The following is a 19875-nucleotide window of genomic DNA, read 5'->3' on the forward strand; positions in this document are numbered from 1 at the left end:
TACCCCAAATTCACCAAGATTTCCCCGCAAAATCAAATGTTAGCACATGTCACATCGAATTTACCAGCAGAATCCACCGCAGCCGTTCGTTTCCCCTTCTGGAAACAAACTCCTAAGCCACTAAAGAAGCCACTCAGCATTCAATCTACATCAAATCAGGCATATTCCAGTTTCAGCTGGTTAGTAAACAAGCCAGTACCATTGCCAACGCTGGGGGTGGGGTTGCCTCGGTTCGGGAACGGACCGGCGATATGCACAGGGTGCGAGGGCATTCAAAAGCTGGAAATTCGTGATTAGTTTCATCTTTGTCGGTATCGGTGTCCTTTGGGTGATACATGGCTGCGACGGTTACACCCAAACACAACGGGACAATTCAGTGACGAAACCCGGAAGTGATTCTGCCGTCGGGTATTAATTGGCAACTTAGATTCGTCAACAACGTACGGCTCAAGTCGATAATAGATAGAAAGGGCGAAATGACTGCCGAGGCAAAGATTCCCGCCTCTTTGGAGGAAGAAACCGCCATTCGAAGGCTTGACGAAAGGACGTTTGCTGCCAATCTCTCGCCCAGTTTCTGCATAGGCGCTGGTAAGTTATACAATGCCCTCACATTCGTTAGCATCACATGAAAGCTAACAATCTCCATCACCTCAGTCCCCAATGGCGGCTACGTTGCCTCCGTCTTCCTGCGTGTAGCAAAAGAATATCTCGCACACAAGAACCTAACAGACACAATCACCGCCCACTGGGAATTTCTCAACCGCACCATCTCCGGCCCGGCTGTTCTCGTCGTCGAGGAAGTAAAGCCCGGCCGCTCCATCTCGGTGCTGCACATCACGCTCTACCAGGGCAATTTACTATCCCAAGCGCCATGGATCTCGACGGGCTCGCAATCCGGAACGCCAAAGTCGGAGAGAGTCGTCGCCGCGTATCTGACAAACAGGAGCATCGCCGCGGAGAACGGCATCAGCCTGCCCACGGGATGGTCGCTGCAGCCGAAGTTGCCGCCGCCGGCTGACTTTGACAAGATGCTCGCCAACAAGGATCCAGAATGGGGAGCTCTGGATCTCGTGATTCAGCGGAGAGTTACGGCCGTGCAGCAGCTTCGCTTCTTTTACAATCGCGCCGCTTTTGCGAAATCCGGGACCGACTCCTCGTTTGACTTGTGGATGTGTACCAGCAACGGCGAGCCATTGAAGGCTACATCCCTAGGATTCGTCGTCGACTGCACGGCGGCTTTCATCCCCGAGCTACACCGTCCTCGATCCAAAGACGATCCTCCTGTTGCGGGAGGCGAGTTCACGCGCAAGACTGCGTTGTGGTATCCTACGTTGGCTATGAACCTGGAGGTGAAGAAGGCGTTGCCGGCGGAGGGCGAGCGGTGGCTCTTTGTGCGGACGTCGGCTAAGCAGATTTACAACGGTCGGTTTGATGTTGAAGTTATTGTCTTTGATAGAGCAGGCGATTTGGTTGCTTTGAGTCATCATGTTGCCATGGTGGTCAACTCTGAGAAGAATACAGCCAAGAGGGCTCCGTTGGCTGGAATTACATACAAGATGTGAAGAGCGCGGGCATATTATGTTGGTAATTTTTTATTGTTTAATGACCTTTTTTGTACAGAAGACATGGTACATTCTATCTTAGAAGTGGAATTCAATACAGAACATGACATAGAATATTTAGGAATTTCCATCAGCTCAACAACATGAACCTAAGGCTCCCATATACTCTCTATAAACCACAGCTTGCCACTCGACTTCCACGCCCCCTGCCATCGAAATCGCTTATCCGCCTGCTCAAACAGGCTCCTCCAGTCATCCACCTCCCGCTCCCGGGAATTACAAACAGTCTTCATCAGCACGTCCATCGTCCGAATGCTCTTCTCTTCCAACTGCGAGAGCAAACCCGGAGCCGGCAAAACAATATCATTAATGATGACGCGAGCTCCTGGCCGCAGAGCAGGAACCAGCGCGCGGAGAATGTCAATGGCGTACTTGTCTGAGAACGCATGGAAGATGTGTCGAAACAAATATGCATCTGCGCTTTCCGTCTGAGGCTGGAAAAAGTCGTGCGTGGTCAGGGATACCCGATTGGTGAGGTTCTTGGGTATCTTGTCTATGGCTTCGGGCGTGCGCATGCCGGCCAAATCTTGCACGATGAACCGCAGCTGGGGAGATTGTTCCGCCACGGCAAATGACACAACCCCTTCGCTGCCACCCATCTAATTTCGTGGGTAAGCAAGTGGGTTTCTGGAGAAGTAGAAAGAGACAGCTAATACTTACATCAACAACAGTTGAGGAGCCAAGCCTCGCCCACGGATACCCTGAAACGGTATATGATATGTCGTATCCTTCTCGGCTACCATGAGACTGCAGCATTGTAGCATACCGCCTTGCTAGTGCCTCGTCCGCCTGTAAGTGGTCGAAGAAGCTGTCATTATGGTTAAACGTAATGTTGACTCCCTGTGGTACTAGTGGATTAGCATGTATTCACTATGCTCGTTGTCTTTCTCCTTACCGTCTCGTTAGCCTCTTGGGATCCGGGCCACTTCTTCATAGCCGCAACTGTGTTGGCCACAGGACCCATCATATCCATTGTGAAAAAGGCTGCCCAGTTGGCCAATGCTGTATCATCTAACAGAAGCAAAGATGTCCGGTTATGAGCCACCGAGCCAATCTTTGGCTCGTGAAACATGTTGTTGGTAATAGCAAGGCGCAGTATGCGCCGGAGATCTGACGGTATGATGGTAGTGCCACTTAAACGATGTACTTTAACCGCAAGCTCTTCATACGTAATTGACCCTGACAATGGGACCGCCTCTGCAATCCTGAACTCGCATATCGCATGCAAAGGAATGTAGCTGATGGCCTAAAAAAGCAGTTAATAAAGATTTTTAACTCATGTCCAAACATCTCTGGCTTCTTGTGAGTCGAAGCATTGAGAATCGCAACTTACGTCCCAGGCCATAGTCTTTAACCATTCGCGAGGACCCAAGACAAGATCATGAAGCTCTTTGGTCAGCGCTATAATCTCTTGCCTAACCTTGATGGCTTCATCATCTACTTCGTTGAGAGGGAAATCTGAAAGGCCATCTGCTTGGAAAGAAGGAGCTCCAAGGCCTTTTGCTCTCAATTTATTGGCCAAGATTTGCGTTTTCTCTTCAATTGCTTTCGACAGTATCGTCAACTGGTCAACGGATGACTCGGCAGTTGCCTTTGCTAGCGACCCCATGTTTCAAAGACTTGATTCTGAATGTACGAGTGTTCAGGTTAAGCACGAGCAGAAGGAGGAATCGAAGTTCTCTTGGAGCGGAGAGTCGCAACGAATGGGAAACAGATGAAAGGAGAGAGCCGAGGTTTCTTCTGTTATTAAAGATTATTGAATATTTATATGATGGAAAGTCTTCAATTTATCTGTCGGGACAAGGGTCAACATCCTCCACCACCTCATTTTCTTAGACTCGCTATTGTCTGCATCGGGCGACCAACACCGTTTCCAATATTGCTTATAATGAGCACATCTTCGAGATAGCCCGCGGAACCGCACGTCTGTATCACACTGCATGCTCCACTGTTCCTTGTCATGGAGAAATGAATTATTGGCCAGATGAATTTGTTGTTGGTCGCGTTCATATAACTAGCGGGAAGGGAAGGACGGGCTGCTCCACAGATATTAACACCGATGTCTTGGGATCTGAGGGCGGCTTTCCATTTTCCTGGACCTTTGAAGGGAGTGTGAAATGTATCATAGTAGAATCTGACAGCATCCTATTGCAATATGTAATCGTAGGTATTGAGGCTGTATCCTGTCCAAGCCTTCTTTTGATAGCCTCGCCTTGTTCGAGAGTCTATCTGCGGAAGCTAGCTGCTTGTGCCGTGATGTGGGTAGAGAGAGGCCCTGCATCGAATTGCCGCCCGGCGCACTCGGTTATCAGACCGCGCGAGTGCACAGCAACAAACCCCCCGGGATTGACATACGAGGTACGGGCAAACGGACATAAACGACACTCTCTCTTTGCTCCCCACTTCGCGGCACTTTTGTTTGACTTCTTCAAGTTGAACAAACCAACGCATTCATAATCTTGGACGCGGGCGTGCCGAATCGAGGGGCGAGGCCGAGGTCAAAAAAAAGCACAAACGCAAGCCGCCGTGATATGGAGCCTCCTCATAGACATACAAATGTGCTCTCGTACAGTAATATGTAGTGGCCCCATCGCAACGGCCAAGACGGTTTCTGAGACCTTCCAAGCCGTTGCTATACTTCTCACGGCAGGTTTTCCATCGTCATATTCTGTACGCAGCCGCGCTGAGAACGGTGATAAATAATCATTCTGGTTGAACCAGCTGGTAGAATGCCCATAGCGGGACAGTTCATAAACATGTCAATACTTGACTCAACTCTCTGTCTCCCCTGCTCCATGCATGTCACTAGGAGAACCGGGCTAAGGTATTATTTTGGACGACCCAGGGAAGGGTAGTTTTCTAATCCCAGCTGTCGCAGATGTCGCAGTGGGCGGCGATTGAAAGGAATCCACATATGTATCCAACCAGATTCGCGAGATTTGGCTGAAGACGAGCCAATAGACAATAAAGTTGATTCACTTGTAAAGCGTATCCCGGCAAAGCGGCTCTTGGAAACCAACAGAGGTAGGTATTGACCAGCTGTTCCAGGGTTACAAGCATAGCCTAATCGGCGATTGGCGCTGATAGACTGCATGATGCTGCCTGTGTTTCCCCACTCGCAGGCAGTCGTACCGGCAGGTCAAGTATTGAGGAAACAAGACAGCTCGAATACGATATATTCATGTTACCGTCCGTTTGGTGAAGGGTGATACAAATTGTTATGCCAGAGAAGCGGTGAGGCTGAACCCGAACTTGAGGCGTGACAGTGGCGTTTGTGTCTCGGTGATCTTTCTCTGCCTCTCACTGGACGGAAACCTCACAACCACGCCAGGATGAAACATTCTGTTGGTCCAAGTGCATTTGGAGATGTTAGAGAGCGCGGAAGAAGACCGAAACGACATTTTGGCTGGCAGAGACCTGTTGTGTTGAGACGTGGGCGAGTGGCTTGGCGGCGCTTGCAATGAGACGAGGCGAATCAAGGCTATTTGCTGTTGTTGGTTGAGTCGAGCTGAGTGAAGCCGGTTATGCACGTTGATGATAATTGCGACCAAGCGGCTACGAGCATTGTTGGGGATAAATCCGACACGTTGTATTTCTTCACTCTCATTTTTCTCGACGATTCGGTATGGCTGCCTGATTTCTTCCACAGCTGGTGTTGCATTTTGTTTCCTTGATGCGGTGATGTTGAAATTGAGTTGATGCCTCAGGGTAAGTGATGATAGGAATCCGGGTAGGTTCCATAGACGCAGGCAGATCTCCAATGGATCAAGTTACAGTGGAGGCTTATAGGGGACTTTGGCGCTAGAGCACTCCATTGTAGGGCGCTAGAGGGCTGTCCACGTTGAAGGATAGCGCCACAGCCCTCCTCCAGATTTCTTGGCATCAAACATCCATCAAATCATCAATGGATCCATTCCAAACTGCGTCATCCGCCCTGTTCAGTCCCTTTGCTCGTCTCATTGCGGAATCTGCCTTGTTTCTGATCTGTCTCTGTTTCAGGAGACTCTCGCCTCAATTCACTTCAGCTCTCTACGAACGCTGTTGATTGTTACTCTACACCACTAATCCGCTGCTATACGCACCCACGATGCGGGTCGCGGGGGACCCCTGGTCTAACCAACGCCTCTGGCCATTTGGTCAATCTCACTACTTTGCCAGACACTAATTGGCCCATGGCAGCAGTCAAAAGGCACAGGTGGCTTGGGGGCTGGGCCAATGGCGCCAGCCTGGTCGCGCCGCACCGTCCCGCGCGCCTCGTCTCTTGGGCTGACTCGACTCCTGGAAATCGATAGGAAAGGCGACCACTGGCAGAGCCTCGAGTCTTGGGCAACGGACTGCAGAAGAGGCAGAGGCAACAGGCAGATCATGGGCTGTCCTGCCAATCAATCTCTGCCACAACTCGACGTCGACTTTGCCTCCGCGGCCTAATTGATGCGGCCGATAAAAAAAACGCCTTGCCGATGCCATCTGCTACATGTGCTCTCCACGATCCAGCAAAACCCCAACGAATCCCTCGATCGAGCGAAGCAGCTGTTGCTCCCTAGCACGATCTCAACTTAGAGTTGAGTCAGCCTCGATCTACGATGAACAGCACCGCTAGCAACAACGGCAACAATGGCGGCAATGACAATTCCGATTTCATCACGGCCATCGTGGCTTTGGTGGTGTCTGTCGTGGCGCTGCTAGCCACGTTTATGCAAGTGTTGCAGCAGTACTATGCGTCTGCTCAAGGATATTCTCAATGCAACGAAAAAGTTATGGGCGGCTGGGCTCAGACCAAGACGAGACAGTTTCGATTGGACGAGCTGCGATTCGAGGTCCAATTCGACGTGCCCGTCATTTTCGTGTCGCCGCCCACGAACCCCAACGGACCAGTGGCAGATGCCCCCATCTACTATCTCGACGGCACTCAAAAGTCCCAGGACGATACACACTCAACCTCGACTTTGGATCTGCGCAAGGAATACAAAGAAAAATCCGCAAAGGAAAAGATTCACACTTCGGACAATGAAAAGGCTGCCTGGTATGTGCTGCTCTTCGCCGCCCAGCGCATGGAGTTGGAATCACGAGAATGGCAGGAGAAGCAATACAAGGATTTTGGGCCTCCCGCAAACTTGCACGGCATTCCATCAAAGCCCCCAACGTTGGTGGATCACCATACTCTGACTATTGCCGTGCAGCGGAAACGCAAGAGCTGGGATACTATGCCTCCATCTATCACCAAGCCCTACGCCACCACCACCATGTGCCACTTGATAGAAATGATGGCTGCGGTCGGTGTGTATTGGAAAGAATTCGACCGTAAGCGTGACCGTTATTGGGGAGAAGGCAATGGCTTCATGATTTTGGGCGAGAGAATCAGTGATCCCGGACTCATGTTCTCTTTTCAGGTCAACGGCCAGTGCACCTTTAAGCGCAATCGTGTCATCCCCGTTGACGAGATCAAGGAGCTGTGCTTTGGTTATGTGCCCACCATTTATCGTGAAAAGGACGATAAGCGGCGGTTGAAGGGCCCCGGCGAGCAGCAGCAAAACCTCAGTACCCTATTGATGGGTAACTTGCGCGAGATTTCGGAAACCTTGACTTCGATAGGCTGCAACAATGTTACGACTCGAATGTGCTTGGATAGTGGAACTCGAATGTCTCACCTCTTTCCCAGTATGTCTTCTCTCCCCCATTGTTACCAATACCTGTTACTGCCATTCCGAAACTGACACCTCTTGCTAGTATCGTTCGAGATTCTGGGCATGGTGAGCCGGATTTTTCATATCGAAAACAGCAGCTTCACATACCTCCCTAATCCCACGCCAGACAGCTGGGATAATTCATCAGTCTCCCTACCCAAAATACTTGATGCATTTTATTTAAAGGCTCAATTCGACCCCAATGGAATAAAGCAACACTCTATCGTGATTGCACGCTACAGGCAACATATTGACCAAATAAGGGAGCACCTGGATGACGATAAGAGCCTTGATAGATGGCTGCTTTTGAGGTCGCTCCATGCAGCATTAGATGACACAGATGATGTCCTCACTGCGAGGACAAAATTAGAAAGGCAAACCAGCCACGATGCTGAGGAGGCTTCAGACAAGCCGCAAGACGGTACTTCTAGCGCGGAAAGGCACATGCGTCGGCGGGAAATTGTTCAGGATGTACTGAGACACCACATCCAGGAGGTGATTAGGCTTCTTAACCAACAAGAAGACCAAAATTCGGACTCCCTCTCTCTCCACCCAGAAGTGCCAGCCCCTTCAGAGAAATCCCGCCCAAGGCCGCCGCTTCAGCGATTTGAAGATATGGACGCTGCCGGACCTGACGATCGACAGGACATTTTAATGGACGTGTACTTTGATGTTATTCGGCCTCATGTAGTGTCGACTGCCTTTCGCACAACTGATCGAAGAAACAGCCTTGTTGGAGCCCCTCCAAGTATCCGCTCGAACACCTCACTTCTCCCGCCTAAAAGTCCCACCAGTGAATCTATTGTCAAGGGCGGGGAGCATTCGACGAGGGAGATGGCTCTGCATCTTGAAGGCCAGCGAGAGATTTCCATCACAGTGAGAAACGCTGCGGAATCGGACGACAATCTCAGCGGTGTCTCGCTCGCTGATTTGGACGTTACCCACGATGACGTGTGGTGCACTCTTGTTTTCCGCATGGTCTGTTGGCTGATGCTGCATAACTTTAACAAAAAGGACGTCCAGTTGCCTAAGAGCGAGCTTCTGGGCAGCCGAATGCCGGTTTACATCTCATGAGAAGCGGAAACCTCTTTATTTATCATATGCATAAGCGAGATTCTTGGTTACGTCAATTCTACGGAAGCATGCATGGCATTAGTTTTTGGGCTTTTTGGATATATTTAGAGAAGGGTTATACAGAGCCAGGAAATGTTGGATTTTAGGAATGGCATTATATTTTAGAGTATTTGAGCGTGTCTTGAAGCAAGATGGCTCTGGATGATGAACACCTTGTCGGTATTTTACTTTACATAATGGAAGAGGAAAGGGTTTCTTCGGAATATCGGTCATATCAATGAAGTGGTAGCCTAAAAATAAATATTTGTAACGCGTCAGATATCATGTTTATCAGCCCAAGTGCTAAGACAGCAAGGCGTCAGATCTGACTCTACGTCATCAGTCACAATAACATAGCACCAGTAGCAACGGGAAAATAAGCACATCCAGGGCAGACATTAGCAAGCAAGACCAGAACCTGCTGCAGCTCTCGCCCTTCACCTGACTCGTGAAAGTTCCTGAACCTGAGAAGTGCGGATAGGCTTTCTGCGCTGGTGACTCGAGTATTATAATACTCATCTTTTATGTGCAGGCTGTGCAACGTGATAGCCTATCGGTATATCTGGCTGGAAAATACCCAGGGCTTAGTATCGGGCTATTTCATCATATTTCATCAGTCTCATTCCTTTCACCATGGCTTCTTCACACTGAGCATTTGTCGGCTCTTTCGAACCTCGCTTCAAGGCTTCCGAACCGGCAGTACGGAGGTCTCGGGACCCGTATCAGGTACCCGAAACTTGGCGCCGCTACCATTTGATCTTACTCGTGCACGCCAAATTTCTCCGTGCGCAAAAGTAACTGCTACTCCGCCCAGTAAGCAAGAACCAGTGACCGCTTTGGGATATCGGCCGAGGCTTTCGTGTTGGCACTGAATTTTTTTTTAGGGGGCGGCGTAGCGTATGTTATGCGTTGGCAGCCTGGTGTGGCGTTCGTTTCGTATTTTAGGTGAGGAAAGGAACAGACGAAAATGTGACGGCTTTGCGGAGACGAGACGGCTGAATGGGGGAAATGTTTGGATGGTCTGGGGTTTTGTTAGGCGGGTGGATGGAATTGGGGTTATTGCACGGGTGATGGGGGACGGTTTGTTGGGTGAGACGATTGATGACGAGACGACGGGGGATATCGTATGGTTGACTGGAAAATAACGTTTGTTTTTCTTCAAGGGTCATCTTAGTAGCAAGAGAGCAGTGAGATATGGTAGCACATGTTGCATGTGCTTGGTATTAGTCTGGATAAGTATGTGTTCCGCTCTGTATTCCGTCTTTGTACAGCCAACATACACCGGATGCCGTACTGCATTAGCATCAATCCAGCTTCCAATCCTCACAGCAGGGTCTTTTGATACTGGTCTCCCACAGAGAGGAGATGTCAATGGATCAAAAGGCCGCAGTTTTGTGGGGAGTGCACCGGGACAAGGACAAGCACGGGAACGAGGACGAAGCACAGGTAAAGCATCTTGCCGCCGAAGTGCGACGAACCGGGCTGCAGTCAGAATCAAAAGGACGCACGCCATCATTGGTGCTCATTACGGTGTTTGCTCTCTCTTTCTGCTAGCTGCATATGTGACCAATGTGCGGAACATCGATACCCTGTTCGAAAAGGAACAGGGCTATTTCTACCTTAACTCGGTACGGAGTAGATGTGGCTTGCAATTGAGTGCTCAGAGATACATTCGCTCAGCATATCTTGCTCACCGTGTGCTAAAATAGCTCAGCAGTAGGTATCAAGCAGATTTTTCTTCCTTTGGGGTTTGCATTAGCACTGCAGTTGGCACATGTACGAGTACAGGCATTCATTATTGATGCATCTGTTGCTACCCTCCACAGAGGAGCCCCTCGATAACGCTGGTCGTGCAGATGTCGCGCAGCAAGTCGAAAGAGGGGAAAGGCCACCTGATTACGCAGAGGAGGAAGCCAAAATGCAAGTATAGATTGCAATTACAGTCAATGACGACTTGGGCATCTTTCGTTGAAAAACTGTGCCTCTTCTCCTCTAGATGGAGAGAGGGGGCCCAAGATATTGCCGCTGGCTAGGTCTGGCGTGTTGGTGATGTGCTGATGTGATGAGGGATGCAACGTTATTGACCTCCATGCTTCGGCTGGGACCCTTGAAATTGAAGAGCGGGAAAAAGACAGAGGAACGGGGTAGAGGCGAGAGTGTCCACTGGAGTGGCTCTGCTTGTCTTACGATGGCGAGAAGCTGGAGATGTGATGTGTATCGTGCCTCGACATAAGGTCCATGTCCATTGTGATCTGGTGCAGTTCTAGACTCCCCCTGTTTTGTACGGGCTGGGTTATCGCAGTCCAATGCAGACGCTACCTGAGGTACATGCAAAGCCTCGGTCTGGCGTACAATTCCACCCTGACCTACTAGATAGATACATGCCTCACGGATCAATCATGTACCTAAACTACATGTATCGATTGATGGAATCGCAGGGCTGCAGTACACCAAGATAGAGCCCGCCCGCACGGCAGCTAAAAGATACGTCCGGCTGGCCGCCATGAAGGAACAACGACGGGCTGGGATGTATCTGAAGTCTGGTGCTTTGTCACCCAGAGAGGCTCTCACACTGCACAGCTGCCTAGCGGTCCATGTACTCAGGGCTGTTAGAAATTGATCAAATTTTGCGTCTGTCGGTGGCCGAGGTTCGAGTGGCTTTTCATGTATGTCATCCAAATCCATTCCGTCGACGGTCCGGGGTACTGCCGCTCTAGCAGGTTCATGTACCTGGAGGCGCTCCTCAGCGCACGGAGTACAAGTGCAGTGGCACACTGCCGTTCCCCATACTGGTAGTGGCTACCGTACGGGGCGCCTTTAGTGGCGATTCGTGTCCTGTCCAATTACCGGTGAAAGGCCTCTAGGGAGCCGCTCGATTGTACCCAACGACCCCATCTATGGCCGCTAAGCAGCCAACTGTACAGCGTGTACAGCGCCAGCCGCTAGCGAATTAGCGGTTCAACACAGCCGGCCTTGTTTTGTTACCACCATTGTTCCAGGTACCTCCGCCTGCCTTATCTAATATCATCCGCCACAAAAGGAGACAGCCGGATTCTCACGGCCGGACACGCCGTCTCTCGCCCTTTGATCCACCAGACAACAAAAAAAAAGAAGAAGAGGAAGAAGAAAACTCGAGCGTGTTCCTGCACTTACGCTTCACAGTCTGTTTGCTTTGTTGTGTTGTTTTCTCCAGATTTGTTCTTGGTTTGTCATCGTCGTCCCCTCACGCAAAAGTGCAGCAACAGCAAGCCACGCCTGGCGCACGCGCACCAGCCTCGTGTCCTGCAAAACCCTCCTTCGCCCGAGAGACTCGCACTCGCACCAGGCAAACTCTCGATCCCTCTGCCACCAGCCCAGCCAGAGCCGCTCCTCTCTCCCGCTGGAACATCACCATCGACGGGATTCCAGCAGCAGAGACTCCAGCGGCAACAGGACAGCAATCGTCGGAAGCCCCAGATCCAGCCGCCGGGGGTTTTCCCGACACCACACAATGACGCCCTCGCCATCCCAAGGCCTTGAGCCACGGCGGCCGAGAAGCGCCCACACGCAGACCGTCTCGGTCAACATCGCCGAGAGCACCCCCCCAAGCGGCCGCCGCTTCCAGCTGCACGTCAGCGAGTGTGTCGAGACTCGGACCGTCACTACCACGACTCGCCTGACGAGGAAGTTTCCCCAAGTCTTCATCCGCGACCCCGCCCCACTCGACACTCTCGACTCCAAGGAGTATCCCTTGGCCATGAAGCCGACGCCCCCCGAGCTGGTCGACTTTTCCTACAGTTTTGGCGCTGAAGAGGAGGATCCCGATGCCAAGAAGATCGAGGACGCTGATGACCATGTCGATGGCCAACTGGTAAGTGGGCTTTCGGTTCAATGGGCCGTGATGATTTTTTTCCGCCTTTGCCCTGCTAATACATCAACAACAGGTTAAGAGAAGCCAGAGCCTAGTCCCAGCCCTGATCAAACAGGAATCTATAGCCAGCGAAGTACAAACACCAGAGCCTTTGAGCCGCATACCTTCAGCCTCGCCATCCGAGCCCTACTCTCGCCGGAGTCATAGAATAGCCGCTGCAGAGTCCCCTACCGCTGCAGCCACCAGGTCTTCACAGCGACTTGCCCGCTCAAACCTTCATGCCGTTTCAAATAGACTGCGCCGCTCCGTCATACAAGGAAGCAGCGCCGCCGGCAGTAACAGCGACGGCAGCAGCAGCACTTTGCGTCTTGACACTGGCGATAGAGCCGCTAGAAATGCCTCCATTGGCATTCTCGCCACGCCCGACATTACCGAGACGGCCGATTCACTTCAGGGCCGGTCGTTGCAGCGACGGCCTTTGCACCTCGATTATTCACTTAATTCTCAAGACCTGCTTCGTGGTCGTTCAAAGTCTCCTCCGTACGAGGCGTCGAGTCCCGCCGGCAGCGATGCCCACACTTTTAGCAGCACCGTAGCAACGCCGCCAGTTACCGATGCCGACCCGGAGTCGTTCGCCGATGATACCGACGAGTCCCTTGAACCTTCGGTCCGCCCGCAGCATCGACCCGCAATCGATGTTATTGCCGCGCAGGATGCCAGTCTTCCTAGTCCGAGATTATCTCCCACCTTGGCCGCTGCCCAGCTGCACTCTGCCGAACCCGACGAGAACGCACAGTCCAGTTTCAAGACTGATCAGTCAGACACGTGGATGGCTGATTCCCAAGGTACCGACGGATATACTGACATGGTGTCCTATGAGCACCCGTCCCATGGCAAGCGAGGCCTGATGCGGCGATACGACCAGCCCGTCATTGTTGACCCCCAGACCCTACTGGAGGCGTTTGACTCGATGAAGACGGAGATGAAGACTTTCATGATGTACCAGTTCCTCCGTCGATGCCCTCGACCCACTCTCCGTATCGTTGCCGATGCAGTGAATCCCGCCCTCAAGTGTGACTTTTTGCAGCAACTGCCCCTCGAGCTGAGCTACCACATTCTCTCATATCTCGACTTCCGCGACCTCAGCCACTGTGCCCAGGTATCAAAACAATGGCGGAATATTGTTGACCGGAACGAGACTGGGTGGAAGGAGCTTTTTGACAGAGATGGCTTCACTCTCCCTCCGGGCGAGCTGAACAAGGCCATCATTCAGGGGTGGGGATGGCAGGATCCCGTTGGCGTCAATGGCTACGAGCAAGATTTGAGCATGCAGAACCGATTGACCTCTTCGGAAAAGGAGCTCACCCAGGCTGTGAAGCAAGAAGTCACGCCAAGGGTGAGAAGCTCGAAGCGCAAGCGTGGTCTCTACGCCTCCACGTCGGAGCGTTCGAAACGGCGGGCTAGCACCCAGGAAGTGGTTGCCAACCGTGACGACAGGGCTCAGGGCGAGGTCAAGCAGCACAAGTCGGCCGGCCCTCTCTCGGCGGCCCACGCGGCGATGCAGGCTGTGCCCGACCCCCAACTGGGCCTGCCAAGTTTGCGACAGCTTCATCTGTACAAGTCGCTCTACCGCCGTCACTACATGATACGCCACAGCTGGACCAACGGCGCGACCAAACCCAGCCACGTAGCGTTTGCCGCCCATCCTCGACATGTCATCACCTGCCTCCAGTTTGACGACGACAAGATCATCACCGGCAGCGACGACACTCTCATCCACATCTACGACACCAAGACGGGCAAGCTCCGCAAGAAGCTCGAGGGCCACGAGGGTGGCGTGTGGGCTCTTCAGTATGAGGGTAATATTCTGGTCTCGGGCTCGACAGATCGGTCGGTGCGAGTCTGGGATATTGAGCGCGGTCTTTGCCAACAGGTGTTTTACGGACACACCAGCACGGTTCGCTGCCTGCAGATTCTCATGCCGACGGAGACTGGTATGGCCACGGATGGCACTCCCATCATGCAGCCGGAGAAGCCGCTGATCATCACGGGTTCCAGAGACAGCCAACTGCGCGTCTGGCGTCTCCCCGAGGTTGGATCGCGACGCTACATCCAGACGGGTCCCCCGGCCCAGGAGTCCGACTGCCCCTATTTCATCCGCGTCCTCACCGGGCACACCCACTCGGTCCGCGCCATCTCGGCCCACGGCGACATCTTGGTCAGCGGATCCTACGACAGCACCGTCCGAGTTTGGCGGATCAGCACCGGCGACTCTTTGCACGTGCTCCATGGACACACACAGAAAGTTTACTCGGTGGTGCTCGACCACGAGCGTAACCGATGCATCTCGGGCTCCATGGACTCGCTGGTCAAGATCTGGGACCTCGCCACGGGCGCTTGTCTCTACACCCTGGAAGGCCACAGCCTTTTGGTTGGCCTGTTGGACCTCCGCGACGACCGCCTCGTGTCGGCTGCCGCAGACTCGACACTCCGGATTTGGGACCCGCAGACTGGCAAGTGCAAGAACACTCTGATGGCTCACACGGGTGCCATTACTTGCTTTCAGCACGATGGCCGAAAGGTTATCAGTGGCAGTGAGAAGACTGTCAAGATGTGGGACGTTAGGACGGGAGAGTGCGTGCAAGATCTCCTGACAGATTTGTCTGGGGTCTGGCAAGTCAAGTTTGACGGAAGGCGATGCGTTGCAGCTGTTCAGAGGGACAACTTGACTTACGTAGAGGTGAGATTTGATTCCCGTTGAAGTAACCCGTTCTCCCAACAAGAAATATGACTAACTTTGACTCGTTAGATTCTCGATTTCGGTGCCGTCCGAGACGGACATCCGCCCGAAGAACTAGGGCGCCGCATCCTGTTGAATGAACCAGAAGTTCGTGCCATGATTGAGGAAGAAGCCTAGGTGTTTCTTTTCAGTTGAAGTTTGGAAGGGGATTCCCTTCCCTCTCTCTTTTCTTGTGCTCTTTTACCCCCCAAAAAAAAAGAAAAGCGTTACCGAAGACGAAAAGCGAACGGAACAGAGAATGCATATATAATAAGCATTTGGTATGGATATGGAAACCCGCATCTGAAGGGCGATACGACTCTGCCCTCGGCGTTCTGTTGTTATAGTACATACGCTGTCAGAAAACCATTGTCAGCATTACGGATTCAGAAGGGGTTGTAAGGCAAGGCGTTTGGGCTCTATGTTTTCCTCCTTTTTGTTCTTCCTTTTTTTCTTTTCTTCTATTTCTACGTTGCTCTTTTTTCGGGTGTTTTGTTCAGCGACAAATGGGGTGGTTATGGGGGTGGCACACGGGACATGTTTCTTCTTTTCAAGGCTTTTATTTCGTCGACAACGTGGAAAGCGATGCTCGGATGGGAGGGCATATTGAGACCAACTCAGAGTGTGAGGACGCTGGGGTGGAAATGGGCACATGCACGGATGTGTTTATGTTGACTTTGTATAAAGAGAATACTACTGTTATACATGTCGTATGAGATATTGCCCCCACGAATTGACCTTTTTGCGCCCCTAGAAAGACTGTGGTGTTGTGACTCGTGTAAATGGAAATGACCATCTCGTATGTCAAGATGGACGCTGGCTGCTTGATGCTTGATGCTTGATGCTTGATGCTGACTCAGCGGCGAGCAAGCACTTCGCCTCATGTTTTTCCACGGCATTTCCCCTTTCGTCGTTCCCATCTTCTGAAACACGACCCTGTCGGTTCAGACTCGCCTTGGGTCCTCGAATGATGCAATGCACTCCATTCAGTCGTCCCGGGTTTACGGATATACTACTCCGTAACTGCTACAGATGATTTTAAAAAAACAAAAAAGTACAAATACGGGGCATCGTCATCAATGGCCTGCAGGAAGGGGGGCGCGGGCGCTAGACGAGCGTTGCAAACGAAACAAAAAAACGACGGGATCCAATTGGATGCGTCCAACGAAACAAAAACCTAGGCTAGGTAGTGATTTGATGCAGTCCATGGATCCAATTTGATGCAGTCCGTACGGAGCTTTACACGCTGGCAAGCGCCCCATAAAAAGTGATAGGACAGCACATCTACCACTTGTCACGCCAACTGGGGCATTTCGAGTCGAGTCGAGACACCCCCGGCCCAACGAGAAGACGGGCCAAGAGCGGTGCTACTGGTGGCTGCGAGAGGAGAGGCGTGCGCTGTCTGGGGGGCTGCTAGTACGGTTTGTGCTGTACAGTACGAGGGCGTGATAGGGATGAATATGATATGATATGAAGGATAAAAGGGAATGGGAAGAGGATTTACTGCCAATGCAATGCAATGCCAGTGGGTTCAATGCCAAGGGTGGCCCGTCATGCAAATGCAAATGCAAAGGCGCCTGACTGCGGGAGCAAATCGGGGGACGCTGGGCGGAGCCTCCGGGCGGCAGACGGAGTGCTGCTTTGTGCGGCCAGGAGAAGAGAGACGAACAGCTTTAGGCCTTTTGCTCTTTTTTGGCGCCCAGGGTTTGCGGCGCTGCAGACAAGGGACAGTTATGCGAGTTTGGGGAGGAAGAGGAGGCAAGGGAGAGAGAGAGAGAGAGGCTCGCTGGCTGGATTGGATGAAAGCCGCATTTTCGTGGGGTGTGACTCAATCACACCAGCAGCCAGCGGTTCCGGGTCTCATGTTTGCCGGGACTGCATTGCCTTGTCATCATTCACTGCGCGAGGGATGCGTGGGGACAGGACAGCAGAAGCCAGGCCAGAGGCGCAATCGGAGGCGCTGGTGTCTGAGCCGTCCCATGTACGGCGATGCTGTTTGCTCGCGATAGGTCCGTCGCGGCGTCTTGGGCATCGTTGTGTGGTTGATCGTTGTTCGTTGTCGTTGCTGGCGTTTTGTTTGGTTTGGCTCTTTAAACGCCAGCCACCCCATTTAATACTCTTACATAGTTCTCGCTTACACTTGTGTTTAAGACGAACGAGAGCCTTTGGAATCAGCAAACGGGGAAAAGATACAAAAAAAGAAGCCAAGGAAGAATCAAGACAACAAAAGACGAAGACATCCACCATCTCTTCATCATCACCATCACAAAGCTGAACCAATTTTGTTTTCTTCTTCTCCTTCACGGCCGTTCTCCTGAGCTGCGCGCGTCCGACTAACAACTAGACTGGCGGGGCGGCCGTTCAGGGATCCTAGAAGAAAAAGGCCAGCCGGGAGATCTTCACCGACATTGAGAAGCATTGATAGCTTAGTGGGGGTTTTGAGCCAGGTCGTGACATTCCATTCCGCCTCTGGAATATTAACTAGAGCCTACCGCTGCTTCTTCGATCCTTCTTTTTCTTCTTCTCTCAGACATTGAAACGAGACATTGGAGATTGTTTGTTACGCAAAGTCGCGGGCTCGAGCTCAAAGACAAGAAACACTACAACTTCAAAGAAGAAGGAAGATAAAAGAAACGAAGCCAGGATGAGCAATTCCGGCCTACCGCTGGATGCGACCATTACCATTGTCAACAACTCTGGCAAGCTCATCAGCACCGTATGTTTGGGTCCCTCCTCTCCCTACACACACACACAAGCACATACGCATACACACACACCTCCCTCCCTCTCCATTCTCAGCATCCAATCAGTTGCTTCCGTAGCACCGTGGGGTTGCACTGCATGCTAACTTGACATGTGCCGGCTCTATAGGGCAAGCAGCTGCTCTCGATATGGAAGACGGCTCAGACTTCTTACCAACAGAAGAGGGACGAGCTCAGCCAGGAGCGAGCTCAAGAGCGAGCAAAGCCGCCTCCCGTTCCCATCAAGCGCGCCCAGACATTCGATACGAGCCGCAGCATCCCTCACAGGCAATATGACGAGTTAAGCGTGGCTAGCTCTCACCGGACGTTCAAGAGCTCCATCGCCAAGAAGCAGCTGCCTCCGGTTCCCAATCAGCTGGCTCTGACGGAGGGGAACCTCGAGAAGCTGTCCGAGGTGTCGAGCGTTGCGCCATCGAAGCCTCCTTCATCATATCAGGGCTCGTATGGCGACGCGATGCTCGTCAAGAGCGGCTTCTCGCGCGTTGATCCGCCCATGGCGCTGCAGACGGTGCAGCCAAGGCCGCTGGTTCGTACGCGGACCGACACGGAAGCTGAGGCGATGAAGAGAATGAGCATGGGGAGCGATTTGCATTTGGCGTACGGCGACATTCCCCCGGATCTGGCTGACAGAGTGGACTTGGATGTGCACACCGCGCCGCCGCATGTAGATTTGCACGATGTGCATGTCGAGGACGAGCGCGAGCAGGCCGAGCAGCTGATTCACAAGATTGAGAATCTGCTAGATGAGGCGAGCTGCGCTCAGCATTCGGCCACGGCCATCATCACACATCTCCAGGAGCGCCCTGATGCGGCTGCTGCTGTTGCTTTGACACTGGCCGAGCTCTCGGGCATCATCACCAAGCTGTCGCCTGGCTTCGCGGCCATCCTCAAGGGCACTTCGCCCGCCATCTTTGCGCTGCTCGCCTCGCCGCAGTTCCTCATTGGTACGGGCATCGCCGTCGGCGTCACGGTCGTCATGTTTGGCGGCTGGAAGATTATCCAGAGAGCTACGCAGAATTCGTTTGCCAAGAAGCCCCTGGCCTACGAGGCAGCAGCAGCAGCGCCGGTACCCAATCTGCCAGCACTGCCGGAGAGCGGTATCGACGAGGCCATCGTTTTGGAGTCGGTCGAGGTGGACATTAGCAGCATCGACACGTGGAGGCGCGGCATCGTGGACCTTGGGTACGAGAGCGCTGACCAGGAGCTGATGACGCCTGCGGCTGAGCGCGTGAGGCGGAGTTCCAAGGCCGGTTCGGAGGACTACTTCTCTCGAAAGGGGTCCAAGTCGCATAGATCTTCTTCGTCAAAGACGCACTCGTCGTCGCAGTCGACTTCTTCTTCTTCGCACAAGTCTCACAAGTCGAGGCATGAGAAGGATTCTTCGGATAAGAAGAGCAGTAGCAGCAGCGGCAGCAGCAAGAAGAGCGACGATAGCAGCAGTGTTGGCTCTATGGCGCTGATCAAGAAGTCGATTGCTAGCAGGAAGAAGCAGATTGATCAGACTGGTATCAAGAGCGAGGAGTTGCCGCTGAGGACTAAGAAGCAGACGAATATGCTCAAGGCTTTGTTTAAGAGCAAGGAGCACAGACAGACTGTTGCTACCTAGACGACGACAACAAAGATGCATTCACGGAGATGAGTAAATGATTGAAGCTTTTCTTTTCTATACGGGGTTGTACATGGGGAATGAAGCAAGCGAGTGATGCATTACTTTTTCTTTTCGATCGGCAAAGGGCTTTCCCCCCGTTTATTTTTGGGTACGCAAGAGATGGAAATTGCAGATATAAGGACATATATAAGGACAACAGTTGAAGGGGGAAAGTTTCAGTTTCTTGTTATTGGTTTTGGGTTCTTGGGGGCGTTCAATTTTTTATCTTCACTTACTATAGAAAAAATATGGCCGGTAACAGTGAAAGGCCAGTTTGGATATGCAGCCTTGGGAGGGAGCATCTACACATATACATCATATACGCGCATTATGTATATACATATGTCTGTGGTGGTTGGTTTAGCATAGCAAGCAACTCGTCATGCAAATGACAACTTTTTTTATATACCATTTTGT

At 52.1% G+C, this 19875-nt stretch overlaps 8 protein-coding genes across 8 annotated transcripts; 6 read left to right on the forward strand and 2 right to left on the reverse strand.

The window, feature by feature from the left end:
• Positions 1–244: 244 nt before the first annotated feature.
• On the forward strand, positions 245–1670 carry M431DRAFT_523560 (hypothetical protein). Its single transcript, XM_024920549.1, has 2 exons — positions 245–588; positions 655–1670. Exons 1-2 carry the CDS (start codon positions 477–479, stop codon positions 1560–1562), a joined length of 1020 nt encoding a protein of 339 aa, XP_024770547.1. The 5' UTR covers positions 245–476; the 3' UTR covers positions 1563–1670.
• A 41-nt stretch (positions 1671–1711) lies between these two features.
• M431DRAFT_94254 (hypothetical protein) lies at positions 1712–3231 on the reverse strand (the record flags this gene model as incomplete). The annotated part of the gene is made up of 4 exons (XM_024924567.1): positions 1712–2221; positions 2283–2462; positions 2518–2868; positions 2956–3231. 4 exons carry the CDS (start codon positions 3229–3231, stop codon positions 1712–1714), a joined length of 1317 nt encoding a protein of 438 aa, XP_024770548.1.
• Positions 3232–3341: 110 nt separating this feature from the next.
• On the forward strand, positions 3342–4264 carry M431DRAFT_246749 (hypothetical protein). Its single transcript, XM_024913752.1, has one exon. The coding sequence runs from the start codon at positions 3591–3593 to the stop codon at positions 4077–4079; it is 489 nt and encodes a 162-aa protein (XP_024770549.1). The 5' UTR covers positions 3342–3590; the 3' UTR covers positions 4080–4264.
• Positions 4265–6205: 1941 nt separating this feature from the next.
• M431DRAFT_94437 (hypothetical protein) lies at positions 6206–8380 on the forward strand (the record flags this gene model as incomplete). Its single annotated transcript, XM_024924584.1, has 2 exons — positions 6206–7280; positions 7350–8380. The coding sequence occupies 2 exons, from the start codon at positions 6206–6208 to the stop codon at positions 8378–8380; spliced, it is 2106 nt and encodes a 701-aa protein (XP_024770550.1).
• A 980-nt stretch (positions 8381–9360) lies between these two features.
• On the reverse strand, positions 9361–9980 carry M431DRAFT_540824 (hypothetical protein). The gene has a single exon (XM_024921081.1). It carries the CDS (start codon positions 9933–9935, stop codon positions 9585–9587), a length of 351 nt encoding a protein of 116 aa, XP_024770551.1. The 5' UTR covers positions 9936–9980; the 3' UTR covers positions 9361–9584.
• Positions 9981–11909: 1929 nt separating this feature from the next.
• M431DRAFT_498995 (hypothetical protein) lies at positions 11910–15186 on the forward strand (the record flags this gene model as incomplete). The annotated part of the gene is made up of 3 exons (XM_024917749.1): positions 11910–12269; positions 12343–15009; positions 15079–15186. The coding sequence occupies 3 exons, from the start codon at positions 11910–11912 to the stop codon at positions 15184–15186; spliced, it is 3135 nt and encodes a 1044-aa protein (XP_024770552.1).
• Positions 15187–16349: 1163 nt separating this feature from the next.
• Positions 16350–17508, forward strand: M431DRAFT_246877 (hypothetical protein). Its single transcript, XM_024913753.1, has one exon. The coding sequence runs from the start codon at positions 16568–16570 to the stop codon at positions 17321–17323; it is 756 nt and encodes a 251-aa protein (XP_024770553.1). The 5' UTR covers positions 16350–16567; the 3' UTR covers positions 17324–17508.
• Positions 17509–17692: 184 nt separating this feature from the next.
• M431DRAFT_94242 (hypothetical protein) lies at positions 17693–19416 on the forward strand (the record flags this gene model as incomplete). The annotated part of the gene is made up of 2 exons (XM_024924565.1): positions 17693–17764; positions 17920–19416. 2 exons carry the CDS (start codon positions 17693–17695, stop codon positions 19414–19416), a joined length of 1569 nt encoding a protein of 522 aa, XP_024770554.1.
• Between the last annotated feature and the right edge of the window lie 459 nt (positions 19417–19875).

Source organism: Trichoderma harzianum (assembly GCF_003025095.1).
Source record: "Trichoderma harzianum CBS 226.95 unplaced genomic scaffold M431scaffold_13, whole genome shotgun sequence".
NCBI classification, from domain to species: domain Eukaryota; kingdom Fungi; phylum Ascomycota; class Sordariomycetes; order Hypocreales; family Hypocreaceae; genus Trichoderma; species Trichoderma harzianum.

Bases quoted from the DNA above. Each gene is read 5' to 3' on its own strand.
- M431DRAFT_523560 (XM_024920549.1), top strand. From the start codon at position 477: ATGACTGCCGAGGCAAAGATTCCCGCCTCTTTGGAGGAAGAAACCGCC. The intron at 589-654 runs GTAAGTTATACA...CCATCACCTCAG, and splicing joins CAGTTTCTGCATAGGCGCTG to TCCCCAATGGCGGCTACGTT.
- M431DRAFT_246749 (XM_024913752.1), top strand. From the start codon at position 3,591: ATGAATTATTGGCCAGATGAATTTGTTGTTGGTCGCGTTCATATAACT.
- M431DRAFT_540824 (XM_024921081.1), bottom strand. From the start codon at position 9,935: ATGATGGCGTGCGTCCTTTTGATTCTGACTGCAGCCCGGTTCGTCGCA.
- M431DRAFT_246877 (XM_024913753.1), top strand. From the start codon at position 16,568: ATGCCAGTGGGTTCAATGCCAAGGGTGGCCCGTCATGCAAATGCAAAT.